We start from the raw sequence: 26,907 nt of genomic DNA, 5'->3' as shown, positions 1-26,907 counted from the left end.
TAAATGAATGAAAGTGCTTACCATATGTCGAACACAGAGCAAGATGCTAGGGATGCAAAGAGAAAAAGCCAAAGAGCCCTTATTCTCAAAGGACTCTCTCTGATAGAGAGCAGGACAGATAAGGCCTGGAGAATCTTAGGGCTTTGAGGGTAGATAGCAAGTCCTAGTGGTCCTCCATTTCCCTGGAAAGAACTGAGTTAAGAAATCCTGACTCATCTAAACAGTATAAGCAGTCCAGATAGATTCTGGGCAGCTTGGGGCCCTGGGAGTGGGAGAAAAAGGAAGGAAAGGGAACCTGGAGGGTGATCTGGTAGAAATGTATTAGCTCGAACACTGTAGCATCCACCCAAAGACCTTAGTAATTGGGGGAAGATCTCATTGCATTACAAAAATTGCTAGGAAAACTAGGCAGCAATCTAAGAGAAGTTAAGTTTATTCAATACCATAAACTAAGAAAAGCACAAAATATCTTTATAATCTAGATATAGAAGGTCATATCATCAACGAATTAGAAAAGTAAGGAAGAAATTTTTCAGATCTATGGATGGAACAGGTCATACTAGAAAAAATTAACAATTTTGTTTATTTAAAATTTTAAATGCTTTTTACAAAAAAAAAAACTTGGGTAGTAAAATTAGAAGGGAAACAAATAACTAGGGGAAAATCTGCAACAAGTTTCTTTGATAAAGGCTTCATTTCCAAGATATATAAGGAATTGATTCAAATTTCTAAAACAAAAAACATTCCCCAACAGATAGATATATGGTCCAAAGATATGAACAAGCAATTTTCAAAGAAAGAAATCTAAGCTATCAACAATTATGTAAAAATGTTCCAATTCACCAATAATTAGGGAAATGCAAATTAAAGCAGTTTTGAGATTCTACTGTATACCTATAAGACAACCAACAAAGATGATTTTTTTTTAATGACAAATGGAGGAGCTGTAGGAAAATAGGTAAACTAGTGCACTGTGGGTGGAACTATGAATTAATCACTGGTCCAGGCATTTTGAAAAGCAATTTAGAATTATGCCCATAAAGTTACCAAACTTAACATACCCTTTGATCCATCTATAGCACTACTAGGCTTATACCACAAAGAATATAGAGACAAAATGGAAATATCTTGGTGATTTAAGATATAGGTAGAAATAATCATTTCATACTGCTTGATCCTGGAGACAAAACTAGGAGCCTGGGGGCCGGGGTGAGGAGGAGGAGGAGGGAGGAAAGGGAGGAGGAAAGGAGAAAGAAAAAGAGAGAGGAAGAAAGAAAAAGGGGGAGGGAGAGAGATGAGGAGGAGAGATATTTGATGTTAAGAAAAACTTCTTAACAATTAAACAATTAGACCTATTTAAAAGTGTAATGGACTGCTGAGAAGTTAATGGATCCTTTTCACTGGAGGTCTTCAAGCAAAGGTTTGAAGACTACATGTCATCTATGTTGTACAGAGGATTCTTTAATCAGGAACAAATGGCCTTTGGGGTCCCTCCTAACTCAAAGGTTCTGTGATTGAATGAATCTCTCTATCAGTCTCTCTCCCGATTATCTTAAAATGAGGAGACAGATTGATACAGATAAAGATGTGGAGAAAGAGAGACAGAGAGAGAGAGAGAAAGAGAGAGAGAGAGAGACTGATAGATTGATAGATCCCTATTACCTCAGAAGGAGAGGATGGGATGTTCAGGGAACACTAGTGCCTCTGGGGTAAGAGCTTGCCAAGCCTTTTCCAGGGCTGCTTTCCTCCTTTGCAGTCCACCTGCCACCCAGTTCTCATCTATGGCTCCAAGAAGTATAGCATGCACAGGGGGCCATAACCCAGTAAACTGTTTTGGCAGGGGAGCTAAACCAGATTAAAGTTAAACAACAGTCTTCAAACCCATCAGTGAGTTAGGGGAGTATTTACCCCAGGCATGTGAAGACTCCCCCCAGCAGAAAGGGTGGATGAGAATAATTTGTTCCAACCACCATGAAGGTGGCAGAAGCAAGCACTGCACTTGGGCCATGGTTAGACACAGGTCATCCATTACATCCTCAGCCATCAGCAGTCATCCTGAGCTCTTGTCCTGTCACACGACTTCTTTGACTATAGAAGAAAGAGTGAGTTGATGACTGTGCAACCCTGCCTCACTTAAATCAAAAAAGTCAAAAGATATCACCAAAAATGATGTCATTTTGGAACTCTTCAAGAATGAAGGATAACAACTAACCAACCAGCATCAGAACATTTGTCCAGTGTCATTTCAAACTGGACACACATGAAGATAATGTAAAATAGGCAGAAGTTACAGTCTACCTCACTTTTCTGGGCCCCAGCTCAGCTTGGAAAGCATTTGCAAAGAGATTTCTGAATTAACTGAATAAATATTATTGTCATGATTCCAAATGAGTGTAGTAATTCTGACAACTCGGATTACTGGTAAAAGCTCATGACAAATCCCAATGCCAAGCTCTGGATAGAGGCCCCTCCGAGCCAGGGCTTTGATCACTGCATGATCATCAACACTTCCCTACTTCAGACCCAAGGCATATACAGTAGTCACCTGCTCAGCCTATAGTACTTAAGCCCTAGTAGCTATTGCACAGCTATGATATGGGTCACAAAAGGATAGTAAGCAAAAACACTTGGGGTAGATTACAATGGAAATGGTCCAATACCAATTACCATCACTGGTCTCCAATAAATATTTGATGATTGGTACAAAATCCATCCCCCCTACAGGAAAACTCCAAACGATTGTAAATGAGGCAAAGACCTATAAATTCACAATTTCACCTTGGAGTACAGGATGATTGTGACTAGAAAGAGTTAAGATAGGACATAGCTTGGTGACCAATCTTCTGGTCAAGAATAAGAAAGTAAACTCCAAAATGGAACTGATCCAGAATCCATAGGCACAACCCATTTTACCATAAGCTCCCTAAGGGCAGGAATCACATCTACTTAAGTTTCCCCCCATTACATCCACAAAAAAGGCTCAGTTTATATCAAAGTTGGTGCTACCTAAGTATGTCCAGGATGTTTGATGGGGCATTAAATGCCTGGTCTCCAATGAAGGGCCAGCAGCCTCCTATTTGGCAAAGGGAAAGGGAAAAATAAATGTATCGGGGATGGGAGTGATCTGGCCTTCCCATCCCTAGCTTAGGATACAAAAGACTCCTAAGAGCAAACTTAGGTTGTGGATATCAGGAAGACCAAGGACTTAATGCATAGCCTCAGGATAGGAGTAACCATCAAACTGTTCATCATAATTCTGCCAAGGCTGAGATGTTAAGAGAGCTTATGGCTCGCCTAGTATCCTGAAAAGAACTTTGAGGGAAGATTGCAGCAATGTCTAAAAGCATGCCAGCCTAGGGTAAATGTATATGCTTACTTAGACTCCTTAGAAATCAAGTGTGTGCCTTGGTTAGATAGATTGCTACTACAACTTTATTTTTATTAATTATTAATTATTTATTATTTTTTCAAACAAATTATCTGCCTTTTCTCCCTCTTCCTACACCCCACTAAGAAGGAAGAAAAGCAAAGTTCCTTCTTACAAATATATATTGTCAAGCAAAACAAATTCCTACATTGGCCATGTCCAAAAAAAAAAATACATCTCCATCTGCACTGAGTTAGTTCATCATCTCTCTATCAGAGGTGGGTACTCTGTTGCATCATAAGTCCTCTGGATTTGTAGTTGGCCATCATGTTGATCGGAGCTCCTAAGACTTTCAGAATTGATTTGTCTTTACAATATTGTTATCATTGTATAAATTATTCTTCTGGTTGTTCCCTCTTCACTCTGCATCAGTTTATGCAAATCTTACCAGATTTCTCTGAAATCCATCCCCCCACTTCATCAGTTCCTATAGCACAACATCATTCCATCACATTCATGCACCATATCTTTAGTCACTCCCCAATTGATATACTGCCTTAATTTCCATTCTTTACTACCACAAAGTTGTTATATTTATATACATATGAGTCCTTTTCCTCTTTGATCTCTTTCGGGAATATAGACATACAAAGAGCATACACAGTTTAATAGCTTTTTGGGCATAGCTCCAAATTGTATTCCAGAATGGCTAGACCGGGTCACAGATCCATCAACAATGCAATAATGTGCCTGTTTTCCCATCGCCCCTTTAAGTGGTTGCCATTTTCATTGTTTGTTCAACCATGTCAATCTGGTAGGTGTGAGGTAGAACTTCAGCTACTTTCATTTGTGTTTAACTATTTTATTAGTGATTTAGAGCATTTTCCCATATAGTTACTGATATCCAGCTCACATTTCTTCCTCTGAAAATGACTTGTTCAGATTCTTTTGACTATTTATCAATGAGAGAATGGCTTACATTTCTGTTCATTTGAATCAGTTCCCCATATATTTAGAAATGAGACCTTAATTGGAGAAATTTGCTTCAAAGATCTTTTTCCATTTACCTGCTTCTCTTATTTTAACTGCATTAATTTTGTTTGTGCAAAAACATCTAACTTTTATATTATCCAAATTGTTCATTTGACTTCCAAGGATCTTCCCAATCTTACATTTGGTAATTAACTATTCCCCTTATCCACTAATCTGACATGTAATTGCTTCCTCATTCCTCTGATTTGCTTATCATGTCATCCTTTATGCCAGTCACAAACCCATTTGGAGCCTATCTTGGAATAGAGTATGAGACATTGGTCAACTAGACCTAGTTTTTGCTGACCACTTTCAAGTTTTCTTGACAGTTTTTGTTCAATAGTGAATTCTTTCTTCAGTGGCTAGTATCTTTAAGTTCATCAGACAATAGGCTACTGAGGGCAGCTAGAGGGTCCAGTGCCTGACCTACAGTCAGGAAGACCTGAATTCAAATCCAGCCTCATATACTTCCTAGCTTTGTGACCTTGGATAAGTCACTTAACTCTCTTTGTCTCAGTTCCTCATCTGTAAAATGAGTTGGAGAAGGAAATGGCAAACCACTCCAGTATTTTTGCTAAGAAAACCCCAAATGGGGTCATGAAGACTCAGACATGACTGAAAATGACTAAACAAGGCTACTGTACTCATTTGCTTCTGTATATTGTGTACCTAACATATTCCACATCAACTTCTCTATTTCTTAACTAGTACCAGTTCTTTGATGATTACTTTAGTATTATTTGAGGTCTGGTACTGCTTGTTCTATTCCTATACACTCTTTCCTTTGAGATTTTTTTTACCTTTTTTTCCTCCAAGTGAAATTTATTACTTTTTTAGCTCCACAAAGTAATCTTTTGTAGTTTGATTGGTATGTTGTTGTTTTGTTTTGTTTTGTTTTGTTTTTATTTTTAAAACCCTTACCTTCCGTCTTGGAGTCAATACTGTATGTTGGCTCCAAGGCAGAAGAGTGGTAAGGGTAGGCAATGGGGGTCAAGTGACTTGCCCAGGGTCACACAGCTGGGAAGTGTCTGAGGTTTGATTTGAACTCAGGACCTCCTGTCTCTAGGCCTGGCTCTCACTCCACTGAGCTACCCAGCTGCCCCCAATTGGTATGGTTTTGAATAAGTTAAATTATCACTGTTATCATATTGACTAAGCCTACCCTATGAGCAAATATTTCTCCAGTGATATAGATCTTTCTTTGTGAAAAAGAGTATATTGTAATTTCCTGTAGTTCCAATGTTGGTAGGTAGACTCCTAACTATTTTATATTTTCTGTAGTTTTTAAAAATGGGATTTGTTTATTCCTGATGGAATTGGAAGGTGGGGTTCTTATATATAATTTACGTGATTTACATGAACTTATTTTATATCCTGTAACTTTGATAAAAGTGTTTCACTTAATTTTTTAATTAATCCTCTATGGTTCTCTAAGTAAATGATCATCTGCAAAGATCTTCTTTCCTATGCTTATTCCCTTGTCTTCTTGGTGGCATTGCTAACACCATATTTGATAATGCACATCCTTGCTTTATCCCTAATCTTTTCAGAACCTGCTTTAGTTTATTCCCATGACAATGGTTCTTTGTTTTAAAAAGATACTATTTAGGGGACAGCTGGGTGGCTCAGTGGATTGAGAGTCAGGCCTGGAGATGGGAGATCCTGTGTTCAAATCTGGCTTCAGACACTCCCCAGCTGTTATTTGTTATACCTGGACAAGTTATTTGACCCCCATTGCCTAGCCCTTACCACTATTTTGCCTTGGAACCAATACAGAGTATTGATTCCGAGACGGAAGGTAAGGGTTTAAAAAATATATACTATTTATATTCAGGAAATATTCATTTATCCCTATACTTTCTGTGGTTTTATGGGCATTGTATATCATCAATATACAGTGATATAGTCAAGTGATTTTTTTTGTTCTTATTAACATGGCCAATTATGCTTATAGTTTTCCTAATATTGAACTAGTCCTGCATCCCAGCATCAATTCAACCTGGTGATATGTTACTGAAATTTCTTTGCTAATTTTTTAATTAAAATTCTTGCATCCATATTCATTAGGGATATTGGCCTACAGTTTGTTTTGTAATCTCAGTTTTGGCTATCCCAGATTTTGGAATCAAGACCAAATTTATATCATAGAATGAACTCTATAGGATCTCTTATTTTCTAATTTTTTCAGTGTATATAATATTGGAATTTTTAAAAAATGTCTAATAGTTTTCACTTTTAAGTCCATTTGATCCTGGATTTTTTATTCCTTTTGGAGTTCTTTTATAGCTTGTTCAATTTCTCTTCCTGAGATTAGATTAAGTCCTCTGTTTCATGTTCTATTAATATGGACATTTTTATTTTAATAAACATCTATTTCATTTAAATTGGTATATAATTTGGAAAAATATTTCCACATAATTTATTTAATTTCTTCTTCATGGGTTGTGAATCTTCCTTTTTAAATTTTTGATACTGGCAATCAGGTTTTATTCTTTCTTTAAAAATAAAGTTAGCTAATAGTGTATCTATTTCTTTTTTAAAATATCTCCTACTTTTATTAATTCAAACTTTTTTTGGATTTCAATTTTGTTCATCTCTTCTTTAATTTTCAGGATTTTTATTTTAGTGTTTAATTGGGGGTTTTAATTTAATTGATTTTCTAGGGTTTTTTTAGTTGCCTGTCCAATTTGAAATCTTCTCTTTCTTTCTTTTATTGATGAAAGAGTTTAGACATAAAATTTTCCTCAAGGACTGCTTTGGCTACATTCCAAAAATGTCATCTTGTTGGTTTCATTCTCTTTAATGAAATTATTGTTTCTATGATTTATTATTTGACACATCCATTCTTTAGTATTATTTGGTCTCCAATTAATTTTAATTTTTAATTGTTTTAAGTGGCCCTTTGTTGAACATATTTTTATTGCATTGTTGTCCACAAAAATATATGTTTGATATTTATGATTGTCTATATTTGCAGACATTTTATGCCCTAAAGAATGATAGTTTTTGGGAAGGTACTACACATAGCTGGAAATTTTTCCTTTCTATTCTCATTTAGTTATCTCAAGAGGTTTATAATATCTAACTTTTCTAAAATTCCATTTAAATCCTTTACTTATTTTTTTTTGGTCTGATTCTGAATCTGAGAGGAATGAATTAAAGTCCCTAAGTATTTTAGATTATTTTTCTCTGTAACTTACATAACTTTTCCCTTAAGTATTTTGATGCTATGCTATTTGGCACATCTATGTTGAAAACTGATATTCACTGTCTATGGTATCTTTCAGCAAAATGTAGTTTTCCTGTTTATTTCTTTTAAGCCTATTTTTCTATTGTTTTCTCTGAGATCATGATCACTACCCCTGCCTTTTTTTACTTCAGTGAAGTATAACTTTTGCTCCATCCCCTTATTTGAACTGGGTAGACATCCTGCTATCTCAAGTATATTTCTTGTAAACAACATATTATTGAATTATGCTTTCTAATCCATTCTGCTATTTTTCCATTTTATGGGTGAGTGCATACCATTCACATTCATGGATATAATTATTAATTTTTGTTTCTCTCCACCCTATTCCTTTATTTTTCCTTCTCTTCATTTCCAATTCCCTCTTTATAAAGAATTAATAGGGTAATGAAAGAGAAATAAACTTGGTACCAGTGCTCTACTTCTGTGACCCTGCACCTCCTTCTTCTTTCTTGCCCAGAGCCCAATGCTAGTTCTTATCTTTCCATTATTTTCTTTTAATTCCCTCTTTGAAATCCATCCTCCTCAAGAATTTGTTTTGCTTAGACAAATCCCTCCTTTAATCTATTCTCTTTCTTATTTCCACCTTTCTCTATTTCCCTTTCCCTCCTCTGTTGAATATACACAACTCTGTATATATTCTTCTCTTCTTTGACCAATTCAAATTGAGATTCAAATGTTACCCATTCCTTCAATCCCTTCCTCCTTGTTTGTATAGAATTCTACTTGAGTAACCAAAGCTCCCAAAATGATATGATCCAGGGAAAAACCCAATTGCTTCCTTCCTCATCTGAGCTCTATAAGTCCCTGACATGGGTCTATACAACATTCTTGTTGGCTTGACCCTAGTTGGAAGTTCCAGTAGACTACTGCTAGGATCAATCTCTATCTAGAAACTAGCTACTACAAAGCTCTCCTGGTTCACAGGAATGGCTCTTCAGGCTCCTCTTTGGTTTGCAATTATTCTGCCTGAATTATTCCACTGCAGGTTTCTGAAACTGAGACCCTGATTCACTCCTGGGGTCATAGCCACACAACTACTGTTTCTGAACTTGCTTCTTGCTCAGTACATAACCTAAAGTCCAGCTATGGTGACTCCACCTCATCCTAAAATACCACCACCTGCTGGGCATAAGTCCCCTCCTCCGTCCACCCTGAATCTGTGACCCATACTGGGGTAATAAATGACAGAGCTGCCAAGTGGGATCTGTTCCCACCGATCCTACACAAGGTCAGGATCCCTCTGCATAGGTCTGTAACCTTTTTCTGGCCTATTGCATAGTCTTGATTCTCTTGTAGTTCCTGTGGCCAGGAGGCACTTTTGGTCAGACTCTCTCCCCATTTCCATGGAACTCTCTACTCTTGCCTTATACTGACTTAGGTTGAAAATATTACTCATTGTGACTTTTTTCTTTTAATTTCTCTATCAAGACTTGATCTGGCAAATTTTCTAGATCTTTGTGGAGGAATTATCCTTTTTCCTGTTTCTCCACCATCTTGCTACTACAATTTTCCTGCAAACTACCATGAAGGAAATTTTGCTCTTCAGAGAGCCAATATGTTGAAGAAGCTACCCAGACTCCCCTGGCCACTACAAAATTACCCTCCAAACAACTATATATACAAATTTCAGAATAGCAGAACCCACAAAAGGAAGGGGCGAAATAAATTTTTAGCCCAAAAAACCCTACAAGACTGGAACCTACAAGGGAGGAAGAAGAGTAGAAACCAGCATGCCAAGGCAAGCCTCACCTTGGCAAGCCAGCACAGGCTTTGGGGGTGGCTGAATCCACAGCAGAAACTTCCAGAGCTCTCAGCCACAGCTTAGTAAAGGGAGGTCAGACAATACTCAAAAGGAGATTTTAAGGGTCCATTTGTTGATTATGAGTACAAGGCTCTGTTGGCATTGCCAATATGCAGTCTTGGGTCATGATCCCAGGGGAAGGATGAGCAATAGAACACATCAGCTCTTGTAATTTCAGGGGAGCAGGAACTCAGTTCCAACATGGAAAAGAGTGATTGTAGCTGATCACAGACTAGAATACAGGCTAGGGGAGTATTAAAAACACCTCTCTTTAGTCCATACCACCTTGAAAGAACTGAAAAGTTAAAGAACCCCAGAGCTAACTCTGAACATTTTTGCATAAAGCTTGAGGAAGTCTACCTACACTAGTTGTGTGTGTGTGTGTGTGTGTGTGTGTGTGTGTGTGTGTGTGTTTTAAGTTAAATGTCAAGAAGAAGGCTGGAAAATGAGCAAACAACAACAAAAAAAGAAACTCAACAAAGGAAGTGATTTTGGTGACAGAGAATAACAAAACAGAAATTTAGAAGAAAACAACAAAGTCATTATTATTTCCTCCAAAGCCCACAAGAAAAATATAAATGTGTCTCAAGTCCTAAAAGGATTAATGGAGGAGTTCAAAAAGGATTTTAGAAATCAAATAAGAGAAGTAAAGGAAAATTGAGAAAAGAAATCAGAATAATGGAGGGAAATCATGAAAAAGGAGTAAGACAACTTGGTAAAGGAGGCACAAAAATACTGAAGAAATTAATATCTTAAAAAACAGAAAGACCAAATGGTAAAAGAGGCACAAAAATCCAATGAAGAGAAGGAGGCAAAACTGTCCAAATAAAAAAAATATATTTTTAATACACTGAAGAGAAGAACTCCTTAAAAGGAGGCAGAATTAACCATATGGAAAAAGAGGTACAAGCATTCACTGATGGAAAGAACGTTTAAAAAACTAGAATTGGCCTTTGGAAAAGAAGGTACAAAAACTTACTCAAGAAAATTATTAAAAATTTTAATTGGGAAAATAGAAACTAATGATACTATTAGACATCAAGAAACAATAAAACAATGTCAAAAGGATGAAAAAAAAACAGAAGAAATTTAGGAAATACCTCATTGGAAAAACAATTGATCTGGAAAATAGATCTTAAGAATTACTAGACCACCTGAAAGCCATGGTCAAAAAAAGAGGCTAGACATCATCTTTCAAGTAATTACTAAGGAAAACTACCCTAATATTCTAGAACCAGAAAGTAAAATAGGAATTAAAATAATCCACTGTTCACCTCCTAAAAGATCCCAAAATGAAAACTCCCAGGAATATTATAGTCAAATTCCAGAACTACCAAGACAAGGAGAAAATATTGCAAACAACCAAAAAGAAACAATTCAAATATCATAGAGCTACAGTTAAGGTGATGCAAGATTTAGCAGCTTCTACATAAAAGGAGTGGAGATCTGGGAATGTGATATTCCATAGGGCAAAGGAGTTAGATCTTCAACGAAGAATCACCTACCCAGCAAAATGAGCATAATCTTTCAAGGGAAAATGGGTATTCAATGAAAGAGAGAACTTTCAAATATTCCTAATGAAAGTTGACTCTCAAATACAAGACTCAAGAGAAACATAAAAAAAAAAAAAACCAAGAAAGAGAAATCAAAAGACATTCAGTAAGGTTAAATTGTTTATATCCCTACATGAGAAGATGATTCTTGTAACTCCTAGGAACTTTACCATTATTAATTCAGTTAGAAGGAGTATACATAGAAAAAAGGGTGAGGGTGTAATTTGAAAATGATTGGTTGATATCTAAAAAAATAAAATTAAGGTGTGAGAGAGTAATGCATTAAGAGAACAGAGAAAAGATGAACAGAATGGAGCAAATTATCTCACATAAAAGAAGCATGAAAGAGGGGAAGGCAGAGGGAAGCATTTGAACTTTACTCTCCTAGGAATTGATTCAAAGGAAAAAGAACATACACAATCAATTGGGTAGAGAAATCTATCTTACCCTGCAGGAAAATAGGAAGGGAAGAGGATAAGAAAAGGAGGAATGCTGATAGAAAAGAGGGGAAATTGGGGGATGGAGTGGTCAGAAGCTAAATACTTTTGAGGATGGACAGAATGATAGGAAAAAGAAAAGGATAAACATGGTGGGAATAGGACAGAGTAATACACAATAATCATGATGGAGGGAAAAAAATTTACACATCTTGCTAATTAAGGCCTCATTTCTCAAATAGATAGAGAAATGAATCAAATATCTAGGAATCCAAGTCCCCAAATGATAAATTAAACAATATGAACGGACAATTTTCAGACAAATAATTAAAGCTATCTATAGTCCCATGAAAAATGTTCTAAATCATTATTAATTAGAGAAATGCAAATTAAAACAACTCTGAGATACTACCCTATACTTATCAGATTGGCTATTACAAAAGAAAAGGAAAATGACACAACTTGGAAGGGATATAAGAAAATTGAAACACTAATGTACTACTGAGGGAGTTATGAGTTGGTTCAACCATTATGGAGAGCAATTTAAATCTATGCCCAAAGGACTATAAAACTTTTGACCCAGCAATATCATTATTGTGTGTGTATTCCAAAGCAAAGAATTAGAAAGTGAGGAAACAACCATCAACTGTGGAATGGCTAAGTAAGATATATTATATGATTGTAATGGAATTCTATTGTGCTATAAGAAATGATAAGCAAGAAGACCTCAAAAAACCCTGGAAAGACTTACAGGAACTGATGCAGAGTGAAATAAGCAGAACCAGAAGAACAATGTAACAGCAATGTAACAGATGAACAACTATGTAGCTATTCTCAGCAATGCAATGATCCAAAATAATCCCAAAGGACTCATGATAAAAAATGTTATGTTTCTGGAGAAAGAACTGATGGAGTCCAAATCTACATAACAGCAAACTTTTTTCATTTTCTTAATTTTTTTGGTTTGAGTTTCCTTCCATAAAAGAATATGGAAAAATTTGTTTTACATGATTTCCTATGTACAATCTATATAAGATTGCTTATCTTCTTAGGTGGTGGTGGGAAGGGAGGGAAGGAGGGAGAGAATTCAAGACAAATTATTTTTAATTGTTGGAAATTGTTTTTATATATAATTGGTGAAAAAATAAAATATCAAAAAACATATTTAGCTTATCTTAATAAACAAGTGTCCCGTGCTCCACTGAGGCAAAAGGATAAAAGGAAAGAAACTCAACCTAACACAGAATAAAAACTGCACCCATGTGCCCAAATGTTTGGGGGGTGGTAAGAATAAAAAGGAGTGGGGATAGCTAGGTGGCTCAATGGAGAGCCAGGCCGTGAGACAGGAGATCATGGGTTCAAATATGACCTTAGATACTTCCTATGTGTAACCCTAGGCAAGACATTTAATCCTAATTGCTTAGCCCTTACTACTCTTCTGCCTTGGAGCTGAAACTTAGTATTGATTCTAAGACAGAAGGTAATGGTTTAAAATTAAAAAAAAAAAAAAAAAAAAAAGAATGAAGGTGACAAAGAAAAGGTTTTCATGGCTGTGAAACTCAATAGTCTACTTTAAGCTAATATGGGCAGGTCCTTAGGAAGGCCAACCCTGATGCTGCTCCAGGGAACAGAATTCTGCAGCTTCAACAGAATACCTTCTGCAGCAGAGTCTGGGCTAGTGTTCAATTCCTAATTAATGAGATTTCCACCCTGGTCCCTGGGGAGCCCATTTCATAATCCAATTGTCTTCATCACCACCAGGAAAATGTGCCAGATAATCAGCTTGAGTTTTCCTTTAATTCTGTCCCAGGGCTCCTAGCTGTCCCAACTTGTACCATACTAAATTAATGGTGAATATGCCTCTAAGCTGCTACCAAAGCTTTTCTTTGGTCATACTATCCACATTCATTTTGTTTTGCTATATAACTCTCAATCAACAAATGTTCATGGAACTCTGACTTACACTATGAGTTCAGGTAAGCCACAGTTTCCTTGTTCTCAATTTCCTATCAAATAAGAGTTTGACAAATCACAAAAGTTCTTTTCAGGTCTAATAGTCTATGATGTTCTATGAAATACTATACTAGGCCATGAGAGATTCAAAGAACAAAAGTACCATTATTGTCCTGAAGGAGCTTACATTCTATTTGTGGGTGAGAAAACCTAAACTGTTCATCACTAACTTATCATATTGTTCTGCTATGGATGGACGTGCCCTAAACTGACTCTCGCTCCCAAGGGGCTAATTCCCATTAAAATATTAAGGAACTCAGCAAATCACATCATTCTTCCTTCCAAGCAGGCTGACCCTAGTTAGTACTAAAGACCTGAAATATTCTTAAACTCCCTTCATAGTTTCACTGTCACCTTATCAAGACAGTTCAGATTTCCTTGTGGGCTTGAACAGTTAGGACTGTAGGGCTTATGGTTGTCTAATACAGCATTAGATACTAGTATTGATCCAGTTACTACCAATTTCAAGATCTGACTTTCCCAAACCCTTAACTCTCTGTTGTGTGCTTCTACTTTCTTTATTTAAGCAGCAAAATGAAACAGAAACAGGTTTTTTCCTTCCCCTTCCAACATGTGACGAAGAGCAATAAGAAAGCTGGAAAGGAAGCTCTTAAGCCTAGGAAAGGCCACCAGATTTCTCACTGAGCTCTCATCAGACATTAATCCCATCAAAGATTAATTTCTTTCCCCCTCTCCTGACCCTAAAGCCTGCAGAGATGAACCGAGATTCATCTAGGGAGGAGTAGTATTTCCAAAAGGAAGTGAACAGAGTAGGAAGGAGGATTTGAGAAGAAGTCAAGGCCAAAAGGACACTAGCCAGAGGACTAGGAGTCTGAAAGGCGACTCAAAGGAAGTGTCTACCCATCCGGCCCCCTGGAATTCCCAGGCTCTGTCTTTTTCCAGGGTCAATAAAAGACCCACTGAGGAGTCTGCACTAACCCTGGTGGTGGGGAGAGGGAGGGCAGAGGACAGGAAAAAAATATCGCTATGGTCTGTGGGAAAAAAAAAAAAAAAAAAAAAGACCATTTCTTCCCTTCATCCTGCCAGGTCCTTTCTGAACAGCTTTGGAGTAAAAAGAAGATAAGTTATAGTTCAGATAAAATGACTCTCCAGCCAGGTTTCTGCATACAGTAATCATGATCTAAGCAAAAGTGGCAGGGTGGGATTGAGAAGCTGCTACTCCTCCCAGTCAGGGACCCACCTTCTTAGAGTTGTTCTTTGCTTGAAAGCTATTTTTAGGGTAGACTTCATAGGGTGCTTCTTCATTAGTCCCATGTTTTTTAAAGCCCAGGTGATTCATCAAGGGCCCATTCATTCTGCTCTAGCAAAAGTAGCCAGGAATTTATAGGTAAACCAGTCAGCTAGGCCAACTCTTCCAAATTTGTTAGCTGATTTCTTGCTATTTCCATTACAGTCTGAAGCAGTGGCTTAAATTTCCCAAAGACAACATACTGGACTGCTGAGGCGGGAAAGTAAAAAATTTATGTGACACTAGTTGTCCCTTCCACACAAAAAATTACCAGGCCCAGGCAATGAAGTGTAGGAGAAAGAATACTGGAATGGTACTTGAGTTATATAGCTGTGGTATAGCCAGTTGTGTGGTGATCTAGAACAAGTCATTCATACTTCTCCCCCACCCCATCCCAGGCCTTCAGCAATTGTAAAATCAGGGCATTGGACTAAACATTCTCTGAGGTCCCTTCCAGATCTAAAATCCAGAAATGTGCATTGTACTCCCCCATCTCCATCCTACCTCCCTACAAGGCAGTGGGAAATATATGAATAAAAGAAGCATTTATTAAGCACTTACTCTGTACAAAGCACTGTGAGATGACAAAAACCCTCCCCTCTCCTATTTCCTCTTTCATTGTGTGCCCTATAATGTTCCGGCATTAACAAACTTTCCTTCATCTTAAACTTCATCTTGTGTTCCTACCATCTTTTGGCAGTCACAGGGACCTGGTTCTCTTCCAGACAACTCTGCATCCCTTCTTCACCTTTCCAGTCTGGGAATCTCCTTCTGTCATGTCCCTACTCCTCAAAAAAATTATTCTGGAGGACAAATTAGCATACACGTGCTCCCCATCCTACTTCCAGAGTCTCTCTCTGCCACTATCAATCAACCAGGCTATCTCCTTTGAGCTTCATTCTATCTACATATATTGCCAGTTAGTTCTGATGTTGTTCTTTCAGGCCCATATCTTGCTTTGTATCCATCTTCCATTACTTGCCTTTGCTTTCATCTTCTATACAAATCTTTTCAAAAATCCAAGTTCCTTAATTTCCATTCACTTCCACATTTCTCTCTCTCATTGGAATTATTTTTCTTTGTGTCTTCAGAATTTCATTCTTGAAAACTTCCTTTCCCTCCTGGCATGATTTCTGTCAAATTTGGATACAGAGGATCCTACTTAATCCTTTCTCTGAATCTTTTGAAATCTTTTCTCCAATAACCTTACATGCATGTCAGACTATGCACAGTTTTCTCTCCTTTTTCAAATTTTTAAGATGAAGTAATGGATTTCCCCTCTATTTCTCCTCATTTCTACTTTAGCACCCAGTTCCTTTTGGTAAAATTCTGATCCAGAATAACAGCTTTCCAAATTCTTCCATCTTTTGATGGATAAAGTTAACAAGACAAGAAATTATGAGTTGCTGCTCTGCTTTTCAGAGCATGAACTCTATCAGGATTCCAAATGAAATCAGTATCGTAGTTCCACAGTGCCAGGCTTATGGTCTTATTTCCAAAACTTATCTATTTCCACCCTCTGCCTGGGTGTTCTACAATATATTTTCTTTTTCCTTTTTTCTTTTCTCACCATCTTCTATCCTCCTGCTACAGCCAAATCTTCTCTGTCTCCTACTGCAGTCAAGTCTTCTCTGTCTTTAGGAATCCTTTTTTTTTTTTTAAACATAGAAGCTCTTTCATCTTTTTAAGTAACACTACATTCTTCCTGATAACAGGGATTGAAGAGATGTTCCTCAAGACCCTTTACTTTGTCTTCTCAATAGGAGACCAATCTGTACTTTGGACACAGATAATTATACCTTGTCCATGGCAGAAAGATAAATGTCATGAAGTCTGTGCAAATTACTACAAAGTTTTCTCTGCTCTTCAGACTTACCAGAAGCACAAGTTTCTTGGGCTTTTGTCTTTCTTACTAGTCATGGCCAGCTCTCCTGGAGGAACCTAAGAGTCTCTTGCCAGTAGGAGTCTTGAAATCCAAAGTTTTTATTCTCAGCTCTATAGTACTATAGGCACAGCCAACTTCCTTTCCTTTGTCTTTCCTCACTTCCTCCTTGAGTCTCCTGTTGTCCTCAAGTCTTCATTTTTTTAGGATCTTCCAGTTCCCCTCTTCTTTTCTTCTTTGTCCTTGAGTTAGCTCAGCAAAAGTCAATCTGCTGCCTAGCCAAACCTTCTTCTCCTGAAGCCACTTTGTAGCAAGCAACTGCCTTGTAGGTAGGAAGGGGCAGGCCCTGCTATGGAAAAGATGTTCCTTTCTATTCTGATGTGGCAAGGGTTCCAGCTTGTCCCACAGGAAGGTAGTTTGAAGAGAATAGGGTTCCCTTTCTTAGTACTCTGAGATTCCTCCCTCCCCAGTATGAGAAACAGAGCAAGTGTGTTATACATTTAAAAAGCCTTTTTTGCTTCCCTCTAGAACTCCAGCCTCCAATTTTTTGTGAAAGAAATGCCTTTGGTGAAAGGCCTCCCAAGGAAAAATGACTCCTCTGGGGGGAAAAAAAAGTCATTGGCCATTCTTTCTCAAGGAATTCACTATTTTCCCTCTATCCTAATGCCTGCTCTTAACCTAGAGGATTTTTACCTAGACAAAATGCTTATTCAAACATTTTAGCCTCCCAGCTCCTTAATCTTAATTCCCAGGACCAACTCCTTCACTCCACCTCAGTCACACATAGGAACAGTCACAACCTTGATCTCTCCCTTACCTCCAAGTGTTTCATGCCTATGACTAAGATTTCTGAAATTCTATCATAGCCTTCCATCATTCTATCATTCCCTTTGCCTTATTCCTTTAAAGGCTATTTATTACTTGTTCTCACCATGACCTTTCCACTTTTCAGGACTCTCCCTATTCTGGCTTTCCTTTCCTCCCTCCCAATCTTGACCCCATAGGTATTTAACCACCTCAACTCTTCTTTCATACCCCTGCTCCCTTTATCCTTTCTTCCCTAATGCCTTACCAAACCTCATCCCTAGATTATTTCCTCCAGCTTTCTTCTCCAGTTCTCCTATGTAACTGAATGGAATTGAAAAAGGTCATGCCACTGGACTGTAATCTCAATTGGGCCTTCATTGATACAAAGCAATCCTCTTACTCTTCCTTATAATTCCCCAAAGCAACTGTTTCAAACTTCTCTTTTCCTCCATTTTCCCATATCAGTTCCTTCTTTCACCCTTCTAGCAGAGGAATTTATCTCTTACTTTATTGAGAAAAAGAGGCCATTCACTCTTATTAGCTCCTTCTCTCCTTCTAATACACCTCAGAATCCCTTAAAATCATGACTGTCCTTTTCACTTTTACTCATCTCTGATGAAAAGGCTATCTCTCAGTGCCAAGATCAACCCCTCTACTTGTATCCTTGATCTCATTCCCTCCCATCTTCTCTATTGGATTGTCTCTACAATCATCCCTACCCCCTTCCCTCTTTACTTACCTACTGGCTACTTCCTTTTGCCTATAAATATTTCCAGCTTTTCTCCGTCCTCAAAAAAACCTTTCACTTGACCATATCACTGCCTCAAGCCAATATCCTACATTTCTACTCCTTTTCACAGCCAAATTCCTAGAAAAATCTATGTATATTCATTGCCCCCACTCCTCTCATTCATTCCTTAGCAATTTGCAGTCTGGTTTTTTTTACTTTATCATTCAACTGAAATTTCTTTCCAAAGTTGCCAATGATCTTAATTGTTAAATCCACTGGTTTTTTCTCAGTCCTTATGCTCCTTGCTTCATCCTCTCTGTGGTATTTGTCATTGTTCCACCACTTTTTTTCTTCTGAATACTCTCCTCTAAATTTTTTGTGATACTGTTCTCTCATGATAACCTATCTGCCTGGCCATACCATATCAGTATCCTTTGCTGAATCGTCATCTTTATCTTATTCCTTGGGTGTTGTTCTTTATCCTCTTCTCTCCTTATAGTCTCTCTTTCCAATACTGATTAAGAGCCAAGATGGTGGCTTAGTAGCAGTGAAAATTGGAACCATTCTAAGAATCCTCCCAAATCAACCTTAAAATAGCACATCAAAACTCCTGAAGTTACAAAAGCAACAAGGAGATAGAGTAATGGGGCTCTCCTTCAGAAAACAACTTGAAAGACAGACAGAGAGAGTTCATTTTCATGGGATAAGGGGGAACCAAAAGTAAAACTGCACACAGAGGAGTGCCAGCCAACCACCTCTCACCTACTGTGCCAGGTTCCAAGCCTAAGCATAGGCCAACTTTGAGATCCTGAGACTCTGCTTAAATCAACAGTAAAGCACCCCACAACTATCCCCTTGAAGTCCCAAGTCCTGGCACTAGCCTGCAGTGAGGCCCCGAAGACCATATTGCTTGGCCCTTTTAGTAGGTGGTGAAGCCCCTAGCCCCAGGGCAAAATAGCCCACAATGCTCTATGTCCTATAAGCCATCAACTACTTTCTTTGACTGGATCCCCCAACCCCTCCAGGAACTAAATCCTTGGATCATCTCTACTCTCATTTTTAATCTCTCCCTAACTACAGGGTTCTTCTTTACTATCTGAAAACATGTCTCTCATCCTTAAGAGCCCTTCTAATCCAATATCTCTTCTTCCTTCACATTACTAAATGCCTAGGGTCATCTATAGTCACTATTTATACTTCCTCACTATCCATTCCTTATGCCCTGGCAGTTCTGGGACCCAATACCTTCACCTAACTGAAAATGCTCTTTTCAGTATTATCCGAGATCTCTTAACCACATCTGAGGGCCTTTTCCTAGTCTTTATCATTCTTGACTTCTCTTCATTCATCTCCTAGACATTAATTTCTTCTTGCATACTTCCTGCCTGTTTAACTATTCCTTTCTAGACTTTTGTTGTTGAATTATCATTCTCACTAACCTAAGCATGGATAACCCCCCATGATCTGTCCTGACTCCTTTGTCTTTATATTGTCTCCTTTAAAGATCTCATCAGCTTCTATAGGACTTTAATTATCATCTCTATACAGATGACTCCCAAATCTTTATCTCCTTCTAATCTCTCTCTTGAAATCCCATATCACCAACTCACAATGGCCACCTAGACTTTTGTCACCATCTCAAAATCAAGATATCTGTAACAGAACTGATTATCTTATCTAAATCTATTGCTCCTTCAAACTTCCTGATTTCTGTTAAAGATACCTTTATCCTCCCAGTCACTCAGTTTTCATAACCTTGGGGTGTGATCTTAGACTATTCCCTCAGCCTCACTTCCCAGATCCAATTAGTTGCCAAATCTAGGCAGTATTATCTCTACATCTCATGAGTCTATCCCCTCTCTCTCCATTCACAGGACCACCACTGTACTTCAGGCCCTCTACCCCTCTCATTGAATTACTGGAATATATCTCCTAATTGGTCTTCTTGTTCTACTCTTTCTTCTCTCTAATCCAGCCTTCACATGGTTGCCAAAATAATCTTTCTCAGGCCCAGGTCTCACTATGTCACTCCTCTCTGCCTCCAAATGTTTAGTTTCTCTATTGCTTCTGGGGCACAATAGATCCATCTCTGTCACTGAAGTCACTCCCATTCTAACTCCAGACTACCTTTCCAGCTTCATTTCATGTAATTTCCTTTCACATACTCTCAATCTACTCAAACTTCACATAGGCCACATCCCACATCTGCCATGTATTTCTTTTTAAGTTCTTTTAAAATCTTTATTTTCCTTTGAGACTCCATTCAAGTGCCACCTCTTCCCTGAAGTGCCCCCCAAATGTTAATGTTCTTTTTCTTCCTCAAGTTTCCTTCTTTTAAGTTATCTAAGACTAATGTAACAGTGACCTCCCCCCCACCCACCCAAAATTTTAATCTCCTTGAGAGCAGGGTTTGGCTTTTCTGTTTATTTACCAAGCACCCCATACCTAGTAGGTACTTAATGTTTTTGAACTGATTTAATTTGCAGTGATATGTCTCCATTGTAACAGTTGTCATTAAACATGATAAAAAAAATACATATCTCATTGAAGTGTTTGTTGGTATTTGAGAAAAAGCAGGTTTCACTAGGGTAAGATCAAGAGGGAACTGTAGAATTTTCTGAAGGACTTCTGGGAACTTTCAAAGGCTTTATAAGAGAATGGCAATAATTTTCAACATGTTCTTAAAATATTCTGTCTTTATCATAGTTTTATTCATCTTATTTCTTTGCTAAACTGGAAGCTGCTCTTAGATGAGGTCTATGTATAATGTTTCAACTTTGCATCCCTAGTACTGAATACCTTTAGTGCATACATGATTGCTTGCTGAATTAACTGAACATCTAATTTCACCCACAAAATGAATGACTTTCTTTTTTCTTGACATAAGCATCTAACACCATTCATTTACATCAGTCAGAATTATGGTGTTCTGGAAGAAGATGGGGTCACAAATAGAACAAAGAAGAAGAAAGAAAAATTATTCAAGAAAGATCTTCCTCAAGAAGAGATAGAAGATATATCCTTAGCTATATAAGCCTGGACAAGTCACTTAACCCCATTTGCCTAGCCTTTGCCCTTCTGTCTTAAAGTTATTACTAAGACAGAAAATAATTTTTTTAAACCCTTACCTTCTGTCTTAGATTCAATACTGTTTATTGGCTCCAAGGCAAAAGAGTGGTAAGGACTGCGGCAATGGGGGTTAAGTGACTTGCCCAGGATCACACAGCTAGAAATATCTGAAGTCAGATTTGAACCTAGGACCTCCCATCTCTAGGCCTGATTCTCAATCCACTGAGCCTCCTAAAAAATAAGTTAAAACAAAAAAAACAAGAGGTAGAAGAGATGGAGGTAGGGTCAGGGAAAAGATACATAGACATATATACATGCATACACACATATATGTATGTAATATATAATATTATATATATTATAACATAATATATACACTCATATATATGAGTGAAATTAGCAAAAGAATTACGGAACTTTGATTAGTGGAAGAGGGAAAGAAGTAGTGGGAGGAAGTTAGAAATGCATGCAATAGTGTCTTGAGAAAGAAAAAAAGATATGGTACAGAGAAGCCCTTGGATCAGAAACTCTGAATTGGCCATTGGGAGGAATATGATCAGTTCAGGACTGCTCGACTGGGGTCTGAGGGTCGGTTGACGGTAGGGGGAGGAAGTGTGTAAACTCTCTTTCATACATATAAAATGTACATAAGTCCAAAAGTTGACAATCCAGGGTTCAATTTTATTGGAATGCTTATTTTTGTTGATGGTTGTTCAATTTAGAATAATAAAAAAGACCTTTATTCAGTTATTCCCTGAGCACCCCAAAATAAAACAAACTTACTTGGGAAAAATATTATGTTAAATGAGATAATATTACCAATAGTTCCATAGGAACGATGATATAAAGGACAGATAGGTCAAATAACGTTACAGCAGCATGTAGTGATTATATAATGGCATTTAATAATACTGTAATAATAACGTAATGTCAATTGTATCTTGCTGGTCAGGGCAACATGTTATGCAGAGTATTATTGTATACATATATGTTATGGCTACACACTGAGTATACAGATTTATCTGAGTAGTTTAGTCCCTGCCCACTAACAATCTTCTTGTACCAGTGTCAACAATGGAATGTTCTTGTTGAGTCTTTTTAGAATATAGTCAGAGAGCTTGAGTCTAGTCTATCCTCTAAAAGTCTTCTTTATAGCACATATAAGAAATTCTCAAATACTTGTTACTGATGATCTTGATGAAGAACTTGAACCAAATTCTATCCTGGGCCAACATCTGTGGAAAGGATCTAATTTTTCTTTTCCCAAAGCCCCGAGGTCACGAGGTAGTTAGGGAATGAGAAGAAAATGCCCACAGAAATGAGGATCATGAGGAAGGACTACAGAGATGGTTCTTGGCCATACCCCAGCCCAACATCAAAAATCCTATAAGAAAGGAAGGAGCTACTGCTTCGAATCATCCAGGTGGGTTCTGAGATGAATCATCCGAGGACTCCTGCCCTAGACTCCACCAACCTAGGGGTCCAAGAACTGCAGGAGTATTTTAGAAGCTAGAACTTCCATCATGAATAGAAAAGTGATGGGAGAGGCACTAAGGGGAAAAAAAAGAAAAGAGGTTTCTCTTTCTAGAACTACAAAGTGGCAAAACATCTGCATTTGAAGGCAGGATCAAAGTAATGGGAAATAACAGTCTCTACCTAAGATTATATTTCTGAACAAATCTGTAGTTGACCCCAAATTCCACACATTCCTTCTTCTTTGGGGAAAGGTGTGAAGGCTGGGGCAGTCCAGAAGGGAGCTAAGTTTGGCAGAATAAAAGGGCTTTCTTTCAATGCTTCTAGTTCCTTACTTTCTGTCTACAGCCCTAGAGGAGGATGCCAGCAGCACTTAATGCTTTTTAGGAAAATGTGTCTGCTTCCTTAGATGGAAATCTGAAATTCAGTTTGATTCAATTGACTTTTACTTGGTCATTTAGCAACACTTCTGAGAACTCTAGTGGTAACCATGCCTCAGAAGAGAAATCTAAGCAGAAAAAAATGGACAGAGCAGAGGATCTTCCATCACATAAAGCGAGACTCTACTTAAAAGCCTCCTTTATGAGATTCCTGCTAAGTGCCACATACACGTGACATTTTTCCTACATCTAATCAATAACAAAACCCTTTTTTCCTACTTCTAGTCAATATTGAAATATCAGAATCCTGCCCATCTGGACCAGGATTCTCTTTCCTAGAGAGAAACAGAGAGCAAAGCATGCTCATCTTCCATAACAGCAACCTCAAATATCCTTTGTTCTTTAAAAGCCTACTATGGAGCCATCATCCACAAATTTCTTTTTCAAAAGTTGTTTTTTATTTTGAACTTTAATTAATGAACTGCTTGAGACTAGACCATCTAGATTATTCTTCCCCCCCACACCCAATAACTTCATTTATTTCAAGTTTCAAGTGAGGTCTCCTCTTTCTTTATGTCCCAGCATCTGCTGAATCTGGCATACGTTTCTCCTCCATTCCCTTCATGGGTTCATAATATATTTGATTAATTAATCGATCTGTTCTTTGCAATTGTCCTTTCAAAATAAAGAGTTCTGATTCATTTCCTGTAAGTGGCATCCTTTGTTTCTGCTGAAGAATTTTTTTTTTAAGGTCCAGGATTGTGATTTCATTGATATAAGAGATTTCAGCTCCCCCTTTGAGACTTATAGCCTTAGAAAGTTGCCTGAGGTACTGAGACTTAAGGTAAAGACTTGGTTCCAAAGCCAAGTATGTGTCAGAGGCCCGGGTGGTCTTCACTCCATAGCCAGGCCAGCTCTCTAGGCACTACTGTCTCTCTGCATATATGCCAAAGAGACTCTGATGGCAGGTTTGTTTTTAAACATCCACAAAGACACAAATAAATTACATCAAAAAATATACCCAAGAAGCAGAGCAAACACACAACAGATAACCCAATCATGACTGTCTACAGAAGAGGTAATATTCTGAAGCGCTGGGGATCTGGTCATACATGAAAACCTTGTAAAGATAAAGTGCATAACAGAGAGCCAAGGACTAAAATGATTACTTTGTATTCAAACGGCACAAACAGCCTTCTCAACAATAAATGGCTGGGTTCCCTTCATCTTAACTACTGGGATTGAGGGCACTGAACTAAGACAATTAGCCAACTAGTGATTTATAGAGAAGAGTGGGAACTGAGCTCGTTGCTGTGATTATGAATTTTAAATGCAACCCATTTTGTTAGATTACACATCATGTCTGGACATTTGTGATAGACACTCATGATGAAGAGCAAAGGATAGCAGGTCATAACTCCTCCTCCACAGTAAATGAAGCAAAATTGGTTCACTGATTTTTGAAAGAGAACAGCAATGGCCCCTGTAGCGCACCACAGTCAACAGCAAGAAAATTGAGGGTCTGATAGAGACTGACACACAACCATGACAACTAGACCCCTACACTTTGCCAAGGAGCCTCTCATGTCCTCTCTGCTCATCCAGCATGGTACAGTGGGAAGGCAGTAGATTTGGAGGAGATCCAAGTTCAAATAGCACCTCTGTTACTCCTTCCCCATTTGACTTTGGGCAGTCACTTCACTGGTCCCCATGCCCCTCATCTAACAAATGGGAGGGAACTGTACTAGAATTGCCCTGGGCTCTAAGGTGCCTTCCCACTCTAAATATGTACAACTAAGCTGAATTCAGTGAGAAAGCTTCATTCTTCCAGCTCAGTTGTGGCAGGGAATGAGGAACATTCTCCCATCTTTCTCCTACTGACCAAACCTCATGTGCCTCATGATTATAAAGAGTCTCCAAGATATCTCCACTGAAAAGCAGAGGAGTTGTTACGGGTGAGATGGCCCGCTCAGTGCCTTCCCAGAAATGTAATTCTCCTGAGTCTCTCTCCCTCCCTCCCTTTTAATGTTATTTCTGAACTGAAGAAAATGAAATCAAAGGGCATCTTACTGTCTGTACAGATCCTGGCAATTCATCTATGGAGGTTCCAGCTGTTCAAACTGTCATTCACCTGGGGCAGCTCAGCATTAACCCTGAACAGATTTCAAGTCTGGCCTCAATTTCTTTCCTGAGCCTATGATTCCACCTTGTTTTTGGTTCCAGGCCCCCAGGTAAGGACAGAGAAAGAACCTTAATACAATTCACTTTGCTCTTTCCTGCCGGGTTAATCTTTTCTCCAATGTGTGGGGTTCCAGCAGATACACCAATGATACAAATTCACAAGGGCAAAGCAGCCCAGAGTTTAAAAAGAAACCAGGCAAAAAGCTAAGTAGAATCCAACAAGAGAATGGACAACATGGTCCCAGTGTTATGCCATATCATACAGAGGGGAAATGTAATGGGATGACAAAATGACAAGTGGGAAAATCACTTTATTTGATCTGGAATTCAAGGATTTATGACCCTACTCAGATGGTTTGTGTGCTTGAGTCCCTGAGACTCGAAGATTTTCTCTCTGGCTTCCTTATAAGATCTGGCCAGATACTTCTGGTGAGATATTAATGATAAACAGCTCCCACAGGTTTCATTACTATTTTGAATAAAATAAATGGCAGCAGCTGACGAATACTCTTTTAAAAATACATCATGTATGGGAAGACATCCTCCAAACTCAAAGACTGAAAACTAAAGTCTAGCAGTACATCTATAATCTGTGGAGTGATAAACCCACTCATGGTAATTAAACCTTTCTTAATCCAACAGGAAGCAAAGAAAGAGCTCCTCAAACCTATCTCCTGACCTCAACTACTCTACAATTGCTGCCATTTTTTCCTTTCTAACATTCACTTTAAGCACAATGAGATAATTTGGAGTTTATTGCTTCAAAAACCATCTTTAAGACAATGAGAAAAAATTCCTTTCTGCTAAGACCTGAAGACATGTCACACTCTCTTGGATATGAACATATTAAACCAGTTGGCTCAGTTCAGAGAATCTAAATGCACTTGAACTACATAACTCCTATGGCAGTGACCGTATTCTTTGGCAAAGTATAGAAGGTTTAAGGAAAATTCCAAAAACTCTCTTGCCCATCTGTTGATTGTACTGATGGGAATTGGGTAAGGAGAGATGTTTTAATTTCTTTCCATCCAGAAATCTAACTCCCTCATTCCTGAGCCTACAAACTTCAATGGTTACATCATTTTTTCCATAAACCTAAGTCCAAGCACCTTCTGAAAATGGGAGAATTCATAGAAGCTAATTCTATTCTGGGTTATAACGTCTCTCAAGCCATTTCCTACCCTTCCAAAGGAGAAGGAGGTATTCCAGGGAATGAGGAAGGACAGATGAAATTTTATTCATTTTTTTCCTCATCAGGAAGAGCTCCATTGAGTCTCCTCTAAGTCTCCTCTGTTGTGGACCATCAGGTACCAATCCGCACACTCCCTTGGAGGCCCTCTCTTGGGATAGCCCTGCATGCCATCGAGGCCACCATCTTAGTCCTCCACATTGAGATGAAGTTACTGTGAAATGGGGGATACTCAAGTGGAGGGTACCCAAGAAAGGGTCAAGTTGTTAGAAGCAGAGTCCTGCACTTGGGTCTGATCATCCAATGAGAGTTTGTCCTGACGATGTAAAGCTTCTATGCTGAGTTTCACAGGTTGAGTTGGCTGGCGCTGCCTCCTGCTGGAAAGAGCTGTGAGGGTGGAGTTTCTGTGGAACCAGACAGAACTGGAATTAGCTTTCTATCTACTTCAGTGAGTTCACTTCAACCCATCTGAACACGCCTTTCTTGCTGAACTC

The 26,907-nt window shown here is 38.2% G+C and overlaps 1 protein-coding gene across 3 annotated transcripts in view; it reads right to left on the bottom strand.

Moving 5' to 3' along the window:
* Positions 1-26,907, bottom strand: part of RGS3 (regulator of G protein signaling 3) — a 212,021-nt gene that overhangs the window by 50,592 nt on the left and 134,522 nt on the right. The window contains exon 11 of one of the 3 annotated variants that reach the window (XM_044664088.1): positions 26,379-26,817. The exons of the other annotated variants lie outside the window; for them this stretch is intronic. Coding sequence (XP_044520023.1) covers positions 26,710-26,817 — 108 coding nt within the window. The 3' untranslated portion in view covers positions 26,379-26,709. Of the gene's footprint in view, positions 1-26,378; positions 26,818-26,907 lie in introns of those variants that run through there. 3 annotated transcript variants of the gene reach the window in all.

Source organism: Gracilinanus agilis, chromosome 2 (assembly GCF_016433145.1).
Source record: "Gracilinanus agilis isolate LMUSP501 chromosome 2, AgileGrace, whole genome shotgun sequence".
In the NCBI taxonomy this organism is placed as follows: domain Eukaryota; kingdom Metazoa; phylum Chordata; class Mammalia; order Didelphimorphia; family Didelphidae; genus Gracilinanus; species Gracilinanus agilis.
This window is presented reverse-complemented; position numbering and strand designations above follow the sequence as displayed.